Source organism: Haemorhous mexicanus, chromosome 27 (assembly GCF_027477595.1).
Source record: "Haemorhous mexicanus isolate bHaeMex1 chromosome 27, bHaeMex1.pri, whole genome shotgun sequence".
In the NCBI taxonomy this organism is placed as follows: domain Eukaryota; kingdom Metazoa; phylum Chordata; class Aves; order Passeriformes; family Fringillidae; genus Haemorhous; species Haemorhous mexicanus.
The window spans coordinates 3,976,116-3,996,329 of NC_082367.1; the positions used below are offsets into that span (position 1 = coordinate 3,976,116).

The 20,214-nt window shown below is 48.3% G+C and overlaps 2 protein-coding genes across 4 annotated transcripts in view; one reads left to right on the plus strand and one right to left on the minus strand.

Moving 5' to 3' along the window:
* Positions 1–4,384: 4,384 nt before the first annotated feature.
* Positions 4,385–8,140, minus strand: NCDN (neurochondrin). Its single transcript, XM_059868492.1, has 6 exons — positions 7,896–8,140; positions 6,546–7,532; positions 6,177–6,403; positions 5,779–6,003; positions 5,418–5,560; positions 4,385–5,120 (listed from the first exon to the last, which is right to left on the minus strand). Exons 1-6 carry the CDS (start codon positions 7,995–7,997, stop codon positions 4,654–4,656), a joined length of 2,151 nt encoding a protein of 716 aa, XP_059724475.1. The 5' UTR covers positions 7,998–8,140; the 3' UTR covers positions 4,385–4,653.
* A 141-nt stretch (positions 8,141–8,281) lies between these two features.
* KIAA0319L (KIAA0319 like) overlaps positions 8,282–20,214 on the plus strand; it is a 30,445-nt gene continuing 18,512 nt past the window's right edge. For 2 of the 3 annotated variants that reach the window (XM_059868471.1, XM_059868473.1), the window contains exons 1-4: positions 8,282–8,574; positions 9,622–9,818; positions 13,622–14,274; positions 19,282–19,555. In XM_059868471.1, the coding sequence (XP_059724454.1) occupies positions 9,647–9,818; positions 13,622–14,274; positions 19,282–19,555 (1,099 nt within the window). In that variant the 5' untranslated portion in view covers positions 8,282–8,574; positions 9,622–9,646. The remainder of the gene's footprint in view (positions 8,575–9,621; positions 9,819–13,621; positions 14,275–19,281; positions 19,556–20,214) is intronic. The other variant, XM_059868472.1, reaches the window with a different exon arrangement.

Consider the following 20,214-nt stretch of genomic DNA (forward strand, 5'->3'; position numbering starts at 1 on the left):
ACCTGTCTTTAGGAGGCATGGGCTGATCGTTTATTCTAATTTATTTCTGTTAAAGATGGCATTTAAGGGTAGGAGGAGGGATATGAAGAGGTATAGAGGGTTGATCCATTCAAATCTCTTCATCCCCCTCAAATGCTCTTCAAGGACGCTGCTCCTGGAAGTTCTGTATTTATTTTCCACCAGATCCATTTCATTTGCTAGGAAAAATTGGATTGGACATGCTGTATTTTGCAGTTATGTTCCAGTTCATTCTTAATGTCCCTCGCTCGTCTAGTGCGTATAATGTTGAGTCTTTATTCATCTGAAAGAGGTGAAACTGTGCAAAATCCAGCCAGGAAGGGTTGTGAGTCAGCCTGCACAGGACAGCAGGCAAACAGGAGGATGGTTCCTCGCAGCAGCTTGGAGAGAAGCTCTGTTTCCACCCAAAAATGAGACAGAGCAGAGGAAACCTGCAACACTGACAGACAAAGGGAAGGAAAAACAAAAGGCAGAGCTGTCCCACTGCCCCTCATGGAACATGCTGGGTGAACTGGGGTCGTGGGAACGCATCAGGCTGGGGCAAGGCCAGGCCAGCCTGGAGCTGTGGGGCTGTAGGGTTGTGGGGGGTGTTGCCCTCCTCAGCACAGCACAGCAGTGCTCAGGAAGGAGAAAAGGGACCTTGCAATAGACTCTGGGCTTTAGGAAACCCCCAGGAGTTCCCCTGCCCTGGCACCTTCTCTCACCTTCTCTGGGGACACAGTCAGCACCTTCCCAGCCCTGGGGTCCTGTCCAACAGCACCCTCAGAGCCCTACAAGAAGCAGAATTGTCCTTGCAAGATGTCCAAGACCCACCTGAGTCCTTCACTGCCCCAGACCCTCTGTACCACACCTGTTTGATGATGAGGGCAAACCAAACCCCTGGACCTCTCATGGACAGGAGGCACTCATTAAGCCACCAGTGCTGATGATGAACAATTATTCACTTTTTGTTGTCCCAAGGTCCCAGGCAGGGCCCAGGACTGTCACACAGGGGGTTGTCAACACATTTTCCCAGCAGCTGCCTGGTTTTGTTACTGGTTCAACCTGGCCAGGACAATTGCTGGGGTCACCTGACCACAGGAGGCTCAAACACAGCTCCCTGCTACCTGTTCTCTAGCATGCCTGTTTAAGGACCACAATCCAGCTGTGCTTGTGTTTTTCTCTGCCAAACATTCTTTGTGTTTCCTGACAGTGACGTGATCCTGCTGAGGACCTCAACACCAGAGCTGCCCCCTCACTCCCCAGCTACAGGGAGCACTTGCTGTGAGTCTGGGCAAGGTCTCCACCCCAAGGACCACTTCTTGCACATGGATCCAAGCCAGAAATATCTGAAAAACTGGTTTTGTAACAAAGGTCCCAGAGCTCCTTCCCAGGAGATCCCCAGCACTGCCACAAATGTGCAAGGGGCTTGAGGCAGCAACTTCTGCTCCTGGGGGTCAGCAACAAATGTACTGGTGGAGCCAGGGTGATGAGAGCACCGAGACAAAAGTATGTGAGCAGAGCTCTTCTCAAGTCAAAGAGGAACCAGTTCTTCTCCAGAAATTCAGCTCCCATCCACACCTCAGGGAAGTACAGGCTGCCCCTATTAATTCCCACATCCCCTTCTCAGAAGGAGTGTCCTTGCTATGGGGCTGGAGAGCCAGGCAGGGCTTTGAGATCAGGGAGCCTGCTGAGGGGTGGGCAGGGAGTGTGGCAGCCCCCTTGCTCCTCAGCCTTCACTCTGACCACCCTGCTACATCTCATGGCAGGAGGGAGGGGGTGCTGCACTGGGTTCTGGCAGCACAGCAGCCAAATAACAACCTTATGAAATATTTAACTTTATTGTCAGTGCTTTCGGTGTGAGATGAATAAATGCTGTAAGATAAAGTACACCATGGTCAGGTTTGCAATGGCATTATGACATTGAAGCTGTCAAAGAGAAACAGAACGTGGATCTGCTCCTCTGGGGCCTTGTCCATCTTGTTGGAGCACAGTGAACAATCATCTTGCTCCTGGACAGCTTGTCCTGGTGTTGGAAATGCACTGGGAGATAAAGCACAGTTTGCTTTGGGTGTTGCTGGCTGCAATCCCACTCCGTGCTGGGATCTCAAACACTGGCAGAGAGGGGATGTTAGATGATGCCACATCCACCTCTCTGGCACCAGATCATCAGTGCCCGTGGATGCCAGCTGCCAGAGGCAGAACCTGTGGTTGGGCTTGCAAAGCTTGGGGTGGCTGAGGACATCCTGCAGCCTTTGAAGCCTTGGCCAGGCTGCCAGGGCACCATCTCCCTCGCGTGGGCTGAGCCAGCTGGGCGTGCTGGGGCCTGTGGGCTGGCACACATGGAGCCAGCGGAGATGCCCACGTGGCAGGAGGCTTCCAACAGCTCCAGTGCCCTCCCCTCCTGAACATGCAGTGCTTATATTGTTAGCACTCAGTCCTGGGGAGGCAAAACCGTCTTTTTGGGGGTGCTCTGTCCAAGAATGTTTGGGAAGTGCCCTGGGACAAGAGAGCAATGACACTGCTCAAGGAGCTCTGCCATCTCCACTGGCATTCAGCCTGGTAACATCCCAGAGCCACGTGGGTGTCTCACCCCTTCCACTGTCAGCTCAGAGCTGTGAGGGAGTCATGAGGAGCGTGTTTTGTTTCATGCAAGGAAACAAGTACATGACAAGATATCAGGGTCCCAGGGAGGGTCCAGCTCTGGCAGGGCACAGATGGTCCTGCTCACACTTGAGGGGACTTTACACCAAAGAGTGTGAGAATGAGGTGCAGATGCTCCTCTCCAGGCACCTGCTGGTGGCCAACCCCCACTCCCTAAGATAGGGAAGGATAAAACTGGGTTCTTGGTTTGCTCCCAGGTAGCCTGTCAGGGAATTAAAGACCAGCAGCCAAAGGCCTCTGGGTTAAGACTGTGCTAGTGCTGGAACTGTGGGCACAGGCTGGATCTCTGGTACGGTGTTGAAGCTCCAACCATTACCCATGGGAATGAATCATGGCCAAACCAGATCAGCTGCCCACAGCAAGCCCAGCACTGCACTGGGACAGCAGAACATCCTCCTGGTGATACAGGTCATATCTCTCATTAGCACTAATTAGTGGCTGTCATTAATGGGAAGCCCGCACCCCTGACCAGAGGCAAGAGAGCATACAGGACTGGGAACACTTGAAGGTAAAGGCTTTGAGGGTTTGGGTGTTTTTTCTGACACTGCTTTGTATTCCTAGCTTTTCCTGCTGCTGTGTCCCTGCGGTGCAGGGATGTGTTCCTGGCAGGCTGAGGAGCCTCTCCCAGCCCAGCTCCACAAAGTTCTGCTCTTTTCCAAGGCCAGGAGGCTCATTTGCTGGTTTGGCTCGCACCGCTCTGCTGGCAGCACCTGCCTTTGTTCCAACTTGCACTGGCTGCTCAGGGCTGAGCTGAAAAGATCTAAAGATACTTTCCCTGAGCAGCAGCCTCCTCTCCAGTTGTGTAAAGCACTCGCTCTAATAAAGCAGCGAGCCAAAAACACAGTATAAAGCAGGAATACACCCAGAGCCAGCCCCCCTTTTGAGGCAGCTTCGTGCTTGATTTTCCCTTGATCAGACGATTCCACAGCCCCCTCCAATGAGTTCTGATCAGCGCCTCGGGCTGCCAGCAGAGCCGGTGCCGGCGAGGCAACAGATCCCAGAGAACTCCTCGGCTGACACCTGGTGGAACAGCAAGAGCAGGGAGCGCCGCTCGGATCAGCCTCAGCAGCCACCCTGCGCAGCCGCTCCTTCGGGGAAATACCCTCGGGACAACTCGGTACTCAGGAACTGCAAGGCCAAGCTGGAAAGCCGGTGCTACAAGAGGTTTACTCCACGGTACACATGGCCCTTCTCTTCTGTAAAGCAAGATGTTCTTTGGTCTGCAGGGACTCAACAAGGGCGAGTTCGCTCATTTTGGCTTCCACACCCTAAAAGGAGCAGAGGCAGACTGAATCCTTCACCTTGCAAGAGTGGAAATCTCTCCCTGTACATCCCATCCTGGCAGTGAGAGGGAGCAAACAGAAAATCCCATGGATGTACTTTGTGCAGGTGTTTGATGGGGCAAAACAGGCAAAGCAAGTGGTGCTGGGAAGGTTTTTTAGGTGTGAATTTGGGATGATGGTACCAGTGGAGGATACGAACTGGGGGATTATCTGGCAGCACAGCATCTTCAAGTCACAAGGAGTTATTCCCAATGCTATCAGTAAATAATAAAGCTTTTTCCCATTCCTGCATTTTTCAGGGTTCTATGTGTAGTTACTAATACGTGCAGGACTCAGAGAAAATAAGGTGAAAACCTGCAGAGCTTAATGTGACCATATTAACAGGAGAAGCAAGCATCCTGTCAGGGCCCTGGACAGAAAGAACTCCCAGCACTGAGGAGTTTAAAAAACAAACTGACAAAAAGTCTTTAATAACAAAATAGGCTGTTTTTACAGAGAAATCCTCACAACAGGTTGAGCAAGGGCATGGTGAAATGTTCTGAGGCAGCAGCAGTTCTGCACACTGATGTGGACAGTGCTGACCATTTTGGATGCTGCTGCATCACTCCAGTTTTGTAAAGTTTGGTCATTTAAGCGGGGGCTTTTGTGCCCATCTGGCAGCAAAGAGCACGGCAGAAGTGCTGAACAGACCTTGTGCAGTTGTCTGGCTTCATTTCCCATCTAGAGTGCTGCTGGCTCCCCCCTGCTCAGCCAAACACTGTTCCAGAGCTGCCATTCCATACAGATTGGCCCACTCCGTGCCGTGGTGGGACAGGATCACATCCCTGCACTGCTGGCTGGCTCTGGCCAGCTCCACCAGCACAGCCTGGAATGCAGTGACGAGCTCACAATCCACGGAGGCTGGAGCGACGTGGGACAGCAGCTGTGCCAGTCCCTGCAGCCAGCGTGCCTGGAGAGCGGCGTGTGGCAGCCAGGGGAGCAGTGGCACGCAGCCAGCCCAGGCCTGCATCCCCAGGAACCAGAGCTCACAGATGTCATCCCAGGCGCTGGCGTAGGCGGGGGACACGGCCAGGGCCAGCCCGTCACTGCTGGGGTCTGCCTGCGCCGTGTGCGCCTGGGAGAGGAAGCGAATGGCAGCTCCAAAAAACTCCTTGGCACACTGTGTTCCCTGAAGGGCTGGAAATAAAAGGAAATGAATGTCACAATGCAGAGTTTGCTCAGTCAGAAAAGGGCCCTGTGGTGGGGCTGTGTGGAGCAGAATATCTTCCTGCCCTAGAAATCTCTTCATCCCAGCACATCAGCCTGCTGATTGTTTCACGGATTTCTTGCTCCTGAACATTTCTGGTTGATCGCTTTTCCAATGACAAACTGGACCAGTTTCCCTTCTATTTACTTTCTGCAGCCCAACTTCCCAGCTCCTGGTCTCTGCCCATTCAGCACAGTGTGGGCTTTGCCAATGGGAACTTCCTTTACCTGCTGATCCTGCGAGGATCCTGGCCATCATCAGGCCCAGAGTGGCAACGTTTGCTGCCAGAACCAAGTGATGCTTCTGGGGCAGCAGAAGTGGAAGAGACTTCAGCAACACATCCATCAAGGAGGAAAAGGTTTTGTCACGCCTAGAGAGAAAATAAACTCTTTTTGACACATTTCCTGAGCAGAGCCAGAAGCACCTGAGAATGTCAAGGTTAAACACAGCACCAAAAATATAATGAAACTGGGGTTGAAAAAGGAACATCCCTTTTCAGCATGGCAGGTTAAGAGCTCCTCAAGCTTGATGCACAAGGCACCCTTTCTTCCCACTGCCAACCTCAGAGCCAGCTCCCACAGCTGTTACCTGACCAGGTCCGGAGCAGTCACAACCAGGTTAAGGAAAATCCCACACGTGGTCTGCAGACTCATTTCAGTGCTCGTCAGAGGCGCTGGGACCGTGGACTCAGAGGTCAGAACCTCCCACTGCTGCAGGAAGTACTCACACAGCAGTGCTGGGGCACCTTCGGCAATGAGGATGTCCCGGGGCCTGTCCTCTGCTGTCAAATGGCAAAAGCCAGGTAGCAGAAATCTGGAAGGGGAAAGAAACTAGGAGCATGAGGTAGAACGGGTCTAAGCCCTGCATTTACATCCATCTCGGGGGAGAAAGCCCCATGGAAGTGGCACTGCAGGGAGAATGAAATAGAAAAAATATTTGAGCAGGTTTGCGCTAAAATGCAATAAATGTGCGCTTAAAATGCTCACCTCAGAGCATCCTGGGGTAAGGCAGAGCCCTCGGTGCTGACCACCTCTGCCTGGGGAAGACTCACAGCTGGGCTGCCCTCCTTGAAAAGCTTCCTGGCATAATCAACAAGGAAAGGCAAGAGGTCACAGATTTCCTGCTTGAGGGAGGATGTCTCTTCTGCCATCCAAGCTCCAAGGACTCGAACAGAGGCAAAGATGAAAGGATCTTGCAGCTCCTCTTGTTTAACCTGTATGAAGAAAACAAAGTGACACATTATTGTCACTGTACATCAACTACCACAGGTCTGGAAATCACAGTGGGACAAGAGGGAGAGTTTGCTCCACACAGACACCCCCACAACCTGCTCTTTGTTAAAAGCCCTGCCTTACCTGTCTCAGGTAGAATATTACAGCTCCAAATGCCTCCTCCATAATCCTCATGAGCTGCATTTTCTGCACATTGTCTAGCAGAGGGTTCTCTTCCCTCAGGCACTCCTGGATCCCCATCTCCATAAGGATATAGCAGGCTGTCACCACTTCTTTCTTCCCCTCCACCTCCAGGGGATCTGGCTCCTCCAGGGTCAGGCGGACCTCCACACAAGCCAAGTTCACCAGCAGGGCCAGGAACTTGCTGCCAGCACTCCCTGCTGGGATCCACTCAGCCCCACAGGCCTGCACGAGGCTGGCTGCGAGCTTCAGAGCGGGGTCCCGCTGTGACTGGCTGAGTTTGCTGCCCAAAACATCAGCCAGCCCTTTGTAAAGTCTGCACAGGCACTCGGAGCCCAGCGAGTTCTCTGTGAGAGGAGGTGACAGGGGGATGAAGTGAGGCAGAACCTCACATAGCTCAAATTTGGTCATGTCTTCAGCCTTGAGGAAGTCACTGGAGAGCTTGCTGAGCACAGACAGGAGCTGTGGAGCATCTCTCTGCCAGCACCTGGCCTCTGCTATGGCCAACAGCCCCACAAGCAGTGTGAGGGCACGTTCAGAGCCGTGACCACCATTCAGGTAGGCCTGGCACAGGGCAGACACTGTCCCTTTGGTCACCAACTCCCTGGGGCCCCTGGCTGTGGCCAGGACAGCACTGAGACACTGGTACACATCATCAACCATGGTTGTGCAGTCTGGGTCGCAGGGGGACAGCAGGATGTCATTGAAGGTCGGGATTTTGTTCAGGATCTGGGAGTGCCCAGCTAGCTCTGGGTCGGTGCAGAAACAGGCCAGCAGGGTGAGGCCGAGGGCACGGAAGGTGTGCGGGGGGCAGTCGGCTGGGGGCTGCTGGGAGATCAGCAGGCGGGTCGGGAATGTGAAACCGATCGCGTCGAAGATCTGGCGGCGGGTCTTGGCATCCACCTCTCCGGCTCTGACTGCTTTGGTCACCTACGAGACAAAACAGGAGTGAGCGTAAGCATAGCAAAAGGATTTGGTATACGTACAGGAAGGAACTGCTGCAAACCAGAGACCAAAACAACTTTATATAGTGCAGGGAAGCAAGCACTGAGGTGGCACTTGGTCCAGTGCTAATCCAGACATTAACCACGGTGTTTCAAGAGTGTGGCAGCTCCACATACCCAGGTCAAGGCCAGGCTCAACTGCTTTGCTGAAGGGAACCTCAAAGCTCTGAAGCAGCTTTTCTCTGAGCTCCCAATCCCCACCTCCCCGCATCCTTCGGGTACTCCCGTGTCCAGCAGGGTGTCCGGCCTCTCCTTTGCCCTCTCCTGAGGCGATCCCACGGGTCCTTACCAGGAGCAGTGCTGCGAACTGCTCGCTGTCGTTCCTCGCGTCTCTGAGCACACTGAGGCACCGCTTCAGCGTGGCGAGCCTGTCCCCGGAATCCGAGGCCATGGCTGGGAAGCGCGGCTGAAGAACTAGAGGGGGACACGGGCAGACTTCTCTCGGCCCGCTCCCTCAGCCCTGTCCCTCACGGCTCCGGTCGCTTCCCTCACGGTTTCCGCTCCTTCCCTCACGGCGCCCCGCCTGCGGGCGCGCGCCGCCAGCCCCGCCTCCCCCTCCCCCTCCAGCCAATCCGCGCGCAGCCTCCGCGCCGCCGGCCAACCGCGTGCCGCCTTGTTGGGCGGTGCCCGAAGCCGCCGCCTCCGCGCGGAACTGTGGGCAAATCACCTGTGGCTGCGCGGCCTCCGTGCCCGCCCCGCCCGGTGCGACCGGGACCGGCGGGGGAGCGAGCGGCGGGCACCCGCGGCTCCGCAGCCCTGGCACTGCCCGCACGGCCGGACCTAGCCCTGGTGCCGGGAGGCGGCGGTTCAGCTTCCGGGTGAGCGTGCGCCGCCATGGCCGCGGGGCGGGAGGCCGCGGTGCCCCCGGGCCCGCCGCGCTGGAGTCCCGGCCGTGCCCGGCGCCCGGTTCCCGCCTGAGCTCGCCCAGGAGCCGCCGAGGAGCCGCCGAGCCTCGCCATGCGCCCTTGGTACGTACGCGCCGGCGGCACGGAGCGCTGCCGCCTCCCGCGGGGCCCGGGCCCGGCCCCGGGGGCTCCGTGCTGGGGCTCCGGCCGGGCAGGAGCGGGCACCGGGGGCTGGGGCGGCGGAAAGTTTCCTCAAGGACCTGTTGGCTGAGCGGGCGCGTGTTAAATGCTCCCCCGTGAAGTTTTCCTCCCATATCTGTTTCTGCTCTGCTGCGGACGGTTGAGTGCAATTCCTCGAGGTGTAACAAGCGCTGAGTGCTTGCGGAGCGCTGGTGGATCCGGCTGTGACAGCATTCCCTGTCACTGCGTTCCCTGTCACAGCATTCCCTTTGGATTCTTCAGAACTGGCCTATTTAATGCCCTTTAGTGCCTAATGATGCTTTCATTGCTCCCTTAAAATAGATACTGTTTATTACCTGTGAAATAATTAATGTTCTCCTACCGCATCACCTAGAGATAATTTGCATTCAATTAGCATATAAGGCAATTAAATAACCTTTGGCAATAGAAAGGCAGAGAAGTTTGGTGATCTCTGCCCTGTGGGACAAAACAAGAAGCAAACCAGGGCGTTAGCTGCCAGTTTCCCAGCGTTGTTGTGCTCTCGTTTCCCTGTTTCTGGCTGGCACCAGCCAGCACGGACGTGCCTGTGGTGACATCGCCGGGCAGATGTGCAGGGGCTGTCCCTGCCTGTGTTATCCTTGTGCTGCTGCTGGGTGTCCAATCCTCAGGCATATTTGAAACTGAATTTTCCTAAATGCCTGTTTGGAAACCAGTGACAGCTATTGTGATATCAGATGAAAAATGGGGTCTGGAGGAGAAAACCACAAGGGAAAGGCTCTTTGCACTCAGCACTGGGAGCTGTGCCACTACAGATTTCATTTTGGTATCAGACATTGATAGTTCCTTAGCAACAGCTGGACTAAGCACAGCTGATAAGCCATTCCTTTTCCTCCACAAATGCTCTGTTCACTTTGCACTCTCGCTGGATCTGTACAGGAACATTTCAATTGCCACAGGATGTTTTGTGTTTCATACCCTGTGTGTTTCTAGAACCCTGCTGCTGCCCACAAAGGCCATGGAGAAGAGGTTGGAAGCCAAGCCCAGCATCAGCACCCGGTTCCTGTCCCAATACTGCCTGGGAAAAGCTGTGAGGGAGCTGGGAATTCTGCAGCTGTTCTACCTGTGCACTTGCCTGTGTGCTTCGTGCTCCTCTGCAGGTGACTCTTCTGATCTCTCTGGGACACTGTGTATGGATTTTTATGGTCTTTATCCCTTTTACTTGTTTAAAATACTGTGAGAGAAAAGTGAAATTATTTACTTGTAGACATTATAGGATCAGTTTTTTATTGGTTTCCTTTTTAATTGTTTTTTTAACTGAGAAACCAAAACAGTTGTTTTTTTCAAACCAAACAAAGCACCACCCTCAGCAGTTACTAAATGAGCTCTCAAAATTGTAGCTTGCATCTCAGAGAGAGCTTTTTCTGACCTTAATTTTTGACAAAAGTGACAAGTGATAATGTGGAAAATAATCTAATTTAAGGAAAGCAACCTGGAAAGGCAGGAATGTTTTTTAGCCCTAAGGTGTTTAATTCTCTTCACAGGAGCAGTGTGTCAGAAGTCTTTATTTGCCTACAGGCAATGGTTATGTTTATTTTTTTCATTTCCTGTACAAACTTGAGCAACCAACCTCCTGCTCAAGTAAATAACCAAGTTAGTGGCTTGGATGGAAGTTTTCCTCTAATGGATTGTGTGATGTTTGGTTTGGGAGGGGGTTTGGTTTGCTTTGTTTCCCAGTTATGTGGGCATGTTCTCCAGGCAGCTGCAGCATCCCTGTTGTGTTACTGGACCTTCCTGGACAGTTCCCAGTGGCAGATTTGATTAAGCTAATGAGCTGTGTGATCTTAATCGGCTAATTCAGACCCTGGAAAAACATGCTTGTATTCCTGGTAAGGGTTGTGTGTTTGGATGATGAGTGTTTCCTTGTCAACTGAGCTTCCTGCCTGCATTTCCTGGCTTTAGTAATTTCTTGGAAGTTCAGAGTTGGAGCTCCTATGAGACTCCTAGAGGGTGTTGTAGACAGTGTTGGTGTGTTTAAGGGCTGCTATGCTTGGAAGAGTTAAAGCCAGGACTCATAGAAATGTTAACATTGGAACAGTGCAAGTCTGAGATCATCAAGTCCAACTGTTAAATGAGTGAAGAGTCCATTAAATTAAGGCTTTTGCGTGTGCAGAAATAAATATAATTATATGGGCATACTTGCCCTGCTGTGGACATTTTTTCCATTGCAGAGTTTTTGTTATTTTGAGCTTGTTTGTGTCACTCAGGCAGCAGTTTGTGAAGCTGAGGAGGAGTTATGGCTGCCTAGAAATGAGTGTGGTCATGTGGAGTTACGCAAGGGGGACTGTGTTGACATAACTGACTGACTGACTGTGTGGCAGGTTTAAAAGTCCATAGAGTCAAGTCTTTAATCATTAATCTGCTATCAGGCAGGATTAACTGCCTGGGCAAGCCTGTAAACCTAAAGTTATTAATAGAAGCTGTTCCTGTGTGTTCCATTCCCCTGCTGCTCAGCAAAGCTGTGAGCTGCATCCCAGGGACAGGAACTCCTGAGTTCCAGGGAAGAGCAGTTTTCTCCACTGATGTGACAAAAACAGTATGAAAAAGTGACTAAGCACACCCACTGTGCAGGTGTCTTGTGACTTGTGTGGTGCTCAGCTTAGGAGGGAACTCATCCTCAGGAATGTTCCTGCTCTCCACAGATGAGTACAAGTGTAGGTTTTGTTTTCTCCCAGGGCATGTAAAGTTGTCTGAATGTTTGATGCCCACCAAAAGCCATGGAATTCAAAAATGCAAAGTGAAAATCAGTGTGTCTCTGTGGAAAATTCACATCTGGCATGCTGGGAGTTGCCTGTTCACTTCTGTCTTTCCTGAGAGTTATCTGAGTTTTAAGCTGTCCATGTACAGCAATTCAGAAGAACATACTGGCTAATTTCAAATAAATACGTCCCAAGTGGCCATTAACAGAGTTCTGGAAATGAAATGTAGCCAAAATATTATTCAAATCTTGTTTTAGCAGTGTGTTAAAAGAGAAGCAGAATGTTCTCAGCATGGCAGTGTTGTGTCATCCAGGCTAAGTCATGGCTCTGACATGCTGAGATGTTTCTGGGGGTCCAGGCTTTACATTTGAGATGAATAAATATAATACCTGTGTTATGTAGGGATTTGTCACAAGACATATCTACCCTGGGAACATTTTTCTTTTAAATGTGCCCCCTTCTGTGTGTGCCCCAGTTCCAAGCCTGGTACTAGAAACTGCTGCTGAATTTCACTGCTTCCATATCAAGCCTTAATTTGAGTGGTATGTGTGAGCCAGGCCTGACACATGAGGAGAGATGATGAGCAGTGATGAAGGAGGAGGAGGAAGGATTTTAGGAATGTGGGAAGCAGCACATTTCCCTCATGCACAGGATATATTAGCGACAGTGATTCACCTTTAACAGAAAGGGAATTTTACAGGCAAAACGTAAAGCTGAGTGGATGAGATCCTGATGAAATTCACAGGGATGGTGTAATTCTTCCATTTGTTATTGTTTCTCCAAGTCTGGAGAGAGTGTGTGTGCATACACATGGGGTTGGTGTGTACACACGTTCCATATTCTGCTCTAATTCCAGCCCCATCAGGTTGGTGCCAGGAGTTTGTCCCTGCCTGGGACTGTGACACTGGTGCCAGGGACTGGCAGTCCTGGCATTTCAGGTGTGATGAGGTTGGCAGTTGCCCTGGGCACACAGATTCCCTGTCTGCTCTCTCTCCAAGGAAGTGCTGTGTGTTGATGAGGTGTGACAAGGGTGCTGAGGTTTTTAAAGATCCTGATGTCAACTTCTGTTGCTGTTGAACATTTGCAGAGTTTCTTTTACACCTTTCAGTGCTCGAGTGAGGATCTTCTCCCCCTTCTGCATGGTGATGGGTTCAGACACCCACAGGGAGCTCTGTCCCCCATGACTTGGTCACTAAACTTGAGTTCATTATCAATCAGGATATTGTAATATAAATTCAGACTTTATTTTAATGGAGAAAAATGTTTCCCATTTGTGTTGTGTTGAAGAACTCCATTCTTGACAGGGAGGGAGCCAGATCTGGAGCATATTCTCCAGCTGCACAACTCCCAGTCCAGCAACACTGTTTGTAAAGTAATCTTGCAATGACCTATTATTGCTTGGATGCTGAACACAGCACAGTGTAACAGTCCCATAGGTCATTAGGCTATTTTTAGGGAGTCCTTAATCTGCAGAGCTCTGAATTTTGGAAGCCTTTAATCCATTGATCCCTGCAAGCGCTCAAAATTTTCATGCTAAGAAAAAAAAAGAATCCATATGAAAAGCAGTTGCTGCTTTACTGCAGAGCTGAGACCTGAAGTGACTTGACTCTTAACTGAAATTATGTCAAATGTTGAGGGATTTTAATGAAAAACACTATGGCAGGGTGGGTGGCAAGGCTTTCCTTGAAGAACCCTTTTCTAGAAATTGTTAACAACTTCCCAAGTGGAGTAAATGCAGTCAGAAAAAGCAACTTATGTCAAATATCAGCATGGAAGAGTTAAAAATGCCTCTGTACTGTGCACCAAGCCAGTGGCACTGTTTGCAGTGTTTTTCTTCTAGGCAGACTATGGGCAGAGAGACAAGGCCATAATTGGTTAAAGAACTGTGCTTGGGATTTCAGGGTTCAGTTTCTGGCTCTGAACTTACTGTGTGACCTTGGTCCAGCTGCTCAGTGTGGGCATTATGGGCTCCTCTGAAACAAACATTTCTGTCTTCATTTCTGCTTCTCCATCCCTGTTGGAAAGGGTGATGGTGGCTTAGGCAGGAGGAGCAGATTGTTCCTTAAAATCTTGTGTAAGTACTGGACAGTGAGGCCAGGTAGGGATTCTGAGAAGTCAGATTTACTTTCCTGTATTCTCTCTGTTATTCCTGTGTCCCAAATAGTGATGAGATCTATTATCCACTGCTTTAAAGGACTGAGAATTATCTGTTTGTCTTCCCTCCTCTTTCCCAGATGCAAACTGGAACAGATCTAAATGTGAGCTGGGGAAGATCCTGCTTGGTGGCCGTTTGAGATCGTGGGCAGGTCACCATTTGCAGCTTCTGGAAGGGTTCCATACTCTGAGCTCCTGTCAGACCACTTGCTGCCAGCGCCCCACCTGTGATGCCTTTTGGTTCTTGGAAAATATGTGCATCCAGGTGAACTGCACCATGCCTGGCATGTGTCAGGCCAACAAGACTGGCTTTTCAGATTCTGTTTTGGTGTTTTTAAAGAAATCAAAAAGCACAGAGCACTTGTTAAACTTCCATATGGAAGGTGATGGGAAGATTTGGAATCACAAATGGTTGGACTGGGACATCCCTGTCCAGAGGAAGAAAAGACTGCAGAGATCACTGCAGAAGTGGAGGTTGGCAGGTAACAGGGTGCAGCTCCTGAGAAGGAATCTGGCAGAGAACTCCAGAAGCAGTGGAAGAGAAACAGAACGCTTGAAGGATCAGGTCCTGAGGCACTTAGTGGCAGACAGAGCTGCTCCTGAGAAAGAAAATCAAAAGCAAGACTTGCTGAAAAATGGACAGAATCCAAGAGAACTGAACCCCAGAAGCCCACTCCCTCCTAAGAGCAATAATGTGAACAGGTCACAGGATGCTGATGGTGACTTGCCCCAGGTAAGTGATGGGTGGGGCTGTCTGGGACAGCTGTCTCCCTCCTCAGTCTGGCTTTAGGTAGATTTTGATTTGAAACTGGTGAGATACCCTTGCAGGTTACCAGTTTTCAGCCTCCTATCAACAAGGCATGGCCAGTGGTTTGGGGTTTTGTTTGGGTTTTGGGGTAGGTTTCTTTGCTGCCTTTTCTTGGCTGGGATAAACTGTGTTGAAGTTGGAAGGTGAGGCAGGATGGAGTCTGTCATAATGCTTATCCTCTGTATAACCACACAGTGTGCTTGCCAGATGAGAAGGTGACATGTTAATGGGAATTGTCTGGGAGCTGAAGACTTACCTGTAAAAGTACCTGTTCAGATCCACACAATAAAAAAAGCTGTTTTCATTTAAATGCTGAATTGAGGCAGTTAAATACATTATTTTATAGAGTCATGCATAGAGCTCACAGTGTACTTCAATGTCAATCTGCTTGCTTGAGTTGGCATCTTAATTCTAAATGTTCTCTTTTTTGAAGAGTGCTCCAGTTTCTCAAATCCTCCAAAGCTTACCTTGGCACTGGGTGAATGAAATCAGTTTAGTCTCTACTCCAAATACATACAGTGTTAAGCCAGTAAATCATGATGTTACAGACAATTTGGCACATTTGAATTGTTAAGTGATGTTTGTATTTTTACATCTGCAAATGATTTTTTTGAGCCTTATCTCAAAAATGCTTGTGCACTCCTGATGGTGAAATACAATTCTACTTTGTTAAACTGCTCCTGAAATAGCTTTTGCCACGTTTCAGGGATTTGGCTTTGTACAAAACTGGTGCCTCTGGTTCTGGAAATGACTGACTTTCAAATCCGGGTTGCAGGTAGGGCTGTGACTGCCTGAGCCACCTCCCTGGAGCAGGATGTGGCACGCAGCCAAGGGACACTGCTGAGAGCTCCTGGGCAGCCCGGGTGACGTGTGAAACCAGGCACTAAAACCTGACAAATGTTTGATTTTCCAGAACCCCCCCAGCATTCGAGGCTGACTTGAGCTCAGATTTCTTTCTCCCCTGCAATGCTGCAGCATTTCCACCCTCCCTGCTCTTTCCTTCTCCTAGGAGTTGAGCTGAGCATGGTGACCCCATTCTCTCAGCTGTCATACATGTGAGGAGATGTCTTTGCAGCCACTCTTAAATCTCTTCTCTTGCTCTTGGGGAACAGTTTTACATCTCCCTGCTTGTTCTTTTTGCAGTTTTGCTTTCCAGGTTATCCTGCTATTACTGTCCAATGTGTGTCTAGTAAACTGGTTGCAAATATTAAATTACACTGATTAATCAGCTTCTGAGTGTTGCTGAACATGCAGGATTTCCCATCTTTAGGAATTGCTCCCATTGTCATTAATGTGCACTGTTGGATGTGTGCTGGGGAGAGGTTTTTACTCTCCTTGATGATTTTTGCTAATAAGAAAGTCTGTGGCTCTTAACAAAATGCAAGTTCTTAAAAATAAAAACATTCTACAAGAATATAGTGACATGATGGAATTCCTGGCATTTGCATTTTTGAGGTTTAGGATGGAGTTTTTTAAGAGAAGGAAGAATTAAAATATCCACCTGGGCTAATTGCAGGATTATTGAACCATCCAACTTTACCTGCAAAATGCAAAGCCAGCTCTGCAGCTGTCCTTGCACTTCAAATCCAAGAGCAGTTTAATGTGAGCCAAGGATAAAACATTGGGGGCTGTGTTCCTGGGACATGGCCAGACCTTCCAGGGGGGAGGTATTCCAAGCTGGGGCCAAAATGAAGTTACACCCATGCTGAAATCAGTAGAATTTCTCCTGGGCTACATTAGGCCCAATCCATGGAGCACATGGCTGGGTGTTTCATGCTGTTCTTTAGGAAGGAAGATGGGAACAGTACTGGCTGTTCATACCTGAGAGCATCAAACACCTGAAGTAGGAAAGGATATTTGAAATCAAAGTGCTTTTTCTCTGCTGCTGCTGAGCATTGAATGTATGGAAGGTAAATATTTTCCTTTGCTTTTGCAGGCTGAGAGAGAAGGAAAATGATAGTTTTGGGAAAACATTGCCTCTGTGGGTTTTAATTTTCCTCTTGCAGTTCTGATGGCTCCACAGCCATCTGCCATGGCATTTGCTAATGTGCAGTGAGCATTAATTTCTGGTTTTACTGTATCCTATGGAACCAGGATAAACCACAGTGCATCCTGCTCATCAGCCCTTAACTAAGGGAGATTGGTACTTTGTCATTAAAGTGAGTGACATTTTCCAGGCACCAGTTTTTTTTTTTTTTCTGTCTCGTTGTAAAATTCCTTGTCAATTTTAAAATATAGCCCCATGTTTAATAGCCAGTCAGGAGAAATATTTAACTGTAGCACTGCTGATGAGCAGGACTGCTGCAGCACTGCAGCAGCTCTGCAGACAACTGGGAAAGGCTGGAGCAGGAGTGTTGCAACAGAGCCAGAGGACTCATTCCTGCCCTCACATCAAGCCCACTGTTTGGCTCTTGCTGTCACACTTCCTGCAAGTGCTGGGTGCTTTTCATCCACAAGGAACAAGGAAATGTCTCTCTTTACCACCAGCACTAACTCTGTAATGGTTTGTGACATTACCTACATTTTAGTGTCTTAAGAATCTTCACAGATGTGGCACTTATTGCAGACAGCAAGGAAACCATGTAAGCTGAAAAGAGCCCATTTTGTAAATTCAGACCAGGCCTATTTAAATTAAATAATAGAAGTAATTTCCAGGACAGAGGTATTTTTCTCTCAAGTAACTTGGGCTGAGTGTGGATTCTGATGCACAGGGTGCTCTAGTCCCTCTACCAGACATGGGACTCTCAGACAAGGACACTGGGTTATTTGTCTCAGGCCAAAGGCATTTAGGGGTGGAATTAAAATTGTCTGAGGCTCCTGTGTTGACTCAGGCCAATGTGTCACTCCTCTCTATTTTCTAAGCTAATAAGATAGGACAGCTGGCAAACTTCTAGTCTCCTTGTCATTTATACCCAAGAATGAAATAATCTGTTCTTTGCTTTAAAGAATTCAGAGTTATGAAGCAAAGATAAGAAATGTCTCAGCTTGCAAGCATTAGAGGCATTTTTGACTGTTGTGTTGCCCCAGGCAAAGCTTATCTAATTCCAGCTCTCCACAGACATTTGGCTGTCAATTCATCCTGAAGATTTTTGGAAGGAAGAGGATCTCTCTTAACAGTAAAGTGGGGTTTTTTGGGGAATTAAAAGTGAGTCAAGAAAGCATTCAGCTCACTGGAAATACTGCCAAGCAAAGTGGGGACTCTGCTGTGACCAGCAGGTGAATGTGGATCTCCTGTGTGTTTTTTGTGGCTCTTGTTCTTGTGACCCTTCTGGGTTGATTCCTGAGAAGCAAAAAGTGGTTTCCCACAGTGGTAGGAAGTCATGGGAACATTCTTCTCCTGTGCCTTTCTTAAAGAGTCTGTCTCACTTGAGTTCCTGCCTGGCTGTTCCCCTCTTTCTTCTGCCAGCATTTCAAACTTTATCTTGAGGAAAGGGAGTGAGTACCCTTTGCAGCTGTCAGTGGGTGGAAGATGATACAGCTTGGGACATCCAGCTGTCCTGAGGCCACTGAGGAAGAGCAGCATGCCAGATTTTTCCTGCATGGATTCCAAAGAATCCATACTTCTGTTTAAGTAAGCCCACTAGCAAGTAACCAAATAAAGGAAGACAGCTTTTGTCTGTAATAACACTAACAAATAGTGTTTGATTCCTTGGTACATAAAGCTCAGATGTTAATCAATTGTTTTACATTCTGTGAGCAAAGGGAGCTGAGATATGGTGAGAAGAAATTATTTACCCAAGGCTGAAACAAAAACCTTGCAGAGAAGCCCTCAGTGAATTCACTGCTGCTCCTGGCTTGACTGGTTGTTCAGTGTGGGCAGCACAGCTTTATTTTTACAACCAACATTTAGTGTTTTCTAAAGCCCAGCCCATTTACTGACAAGGATGTTGCCCACCATGGTCTGGAGTGTTTTCCCAGTTCCTGTTTCCTGGACTGAATGCCAACAGCATGGTCTAAAAGTATATTGAGTATATTTCCTTCAATATGAGTTTTAATCACTCCTCTAATGGGCAGTAGTGGTGGGAAATCCAGCTCCAAAGCACTTTCTGAGTCAAAGATGGTAAATTGCTCCATTTTAAATATTTAGCAGATGTTCTCAAAATAGAGTTAGAAAAAAAAAAAAAAAAAAAAAAGATTGTGCTACACACATGGGCTTCACAGTGGAGAGTAAATTGTCAGGAGTATGGCCTAGCAGGCTGGGAACTGGAATGGGGCTAGGTAAAAGGAATTTTTTGATGAAGGAAAGGAAATTGTTCCTGCCACTCTGATTACTTTCAATCAAGTGGTTCATCCTGTGTGGATGTGAGCAGGCTTTGTGCCCTCCAGCTCCTTTCCCTGCCCCAGCAGCATCTCCTGGGGCAGGCACGGAGGGAGCTGTGTGTGCCAGCTCACCTTGCTTTGAAGAGTGATTCCAAAATAAATTTCCTCTTGCTGTAACAATTCAGTTATTACATAAAAATGCCACTGCAATCCTCCTGCTTCATGCTGGCCAACTGCACAGCTTCAGGAAAAGGAAATCACAACCAGAGTAAATGACCCCAGTCTGTGGTCCCTGTCTTCAGGGTCTGTCTTATCCCACCTTTCTGTTCTTTTGGCTCCACTCACTGCAGTTTTGAACCTGGATCTTATATTTTGAACCTGGATCTTATATCTTATCTTATATTTGCCACATCAACAGCCTTGGTACTTAAATACTGTAGCTAAATCTGGTGTTAACTGGTGTTCAGCAGGGGTAGAAATGGCCTGTCTGCTCTGGAGGGAGAACATGGAGAAACACTTCAGAAAGAGAGAAGGGGAAGCTGTAAAAATTCCTGCTTCTGGAAAAAGCAAACCAGGGATTTTTCAGCCTCCCTAACTGTGGAGGAGGTGAAAGGCAACTTAAAAATGCCATTCAGTGTTCAGGTCAAACTCAGACAATTTCTTCCTTTACAGATCCACACAGGAACATCTGCACCAGAATCATCAGTGCTGGCTACGTTCTCCAGCCCTGTGGCACTGGACTTGACAGCTCCAGGGAAGACTGAGAAGCCTGGGCAGCCTGATGATGCCCACCCTCAGTTTCCCACAGCCAGCCCTGTGCCAGTGAAAAGCACAGCAAAGGCACAGGCAGAGACTTCTGTGCCCAGTGGGGTCCCCACAAATGCCAGTGCTCCTACAGCCCAGAGCAGCACTGCTGCAGCCCCAAGCACTGCTGCCACCACTCCAGGTGAGGACTTGCAGGGTTCTAGCAAATGTCACCTGCTCAGGCTTTTTCAAACCACAGCAGTGTGGAAAAATATATATAGATATCTTATAAATATATCTATAAATATATGGTATCAAGGTACCTTAATTATCTATATCTATATATATCTCTATATATTAGATATAGCTATATTATATTATATATAAATATGTATGAATATATAAAAATACATATTTATATATATAAACACACACATATATAATCTATATCTGTGTGTGTATATATCTATATATATCTATCTATATACCTATATAGATATATGTATATATATCTACATATCTCTATATATTATATATAGATATAGTTGTATTATATAATATGTAATATATATAAAATATGTATAAAATATATAGATATCTATATATCTATATCTATGTGTATATATATCCATATCTATCTATATATGTGTATATATCTCTATATCTATTATATATAGATATATTTTATATATAATATAAAATATGTATTAAATATATATATTATATATATTTATATATATAGATAGATATATAGATAATTGTGGTATCTTGGAGAAAATACTGAGGTATGTGTGTCAGCACATGTGCTGTTGGATCCCAGTAATTCCTGAGGTCTGGAATGGGACTTGAGCATCATAAATC

Bases quoted from the DNA above. Each gene is read 5' to 3' on its own strand.
- NCDN (XM_059868492.1), bottom strand. From the start codon at position 7,997: ATGGCCTCGGATTCCGGGGACAGGCTCGCCACGCTGAAGCGGTGCCTC. The intron at 7,533-7,895 runs GTAAGGACCCGT...TTTGTCTCGTAG, and splicing joins AGTTCGCAGCACTGCTCCTG to GTGACCAAAGCAGTCAGAGC. The intron at 6,404-6,545 runs GTAAGGCAGGGC...TTCTTCATACAG, and splicing joins TAATATTCTACCTGAGACAG to GTTAAACAAGAGGAGCTGCA.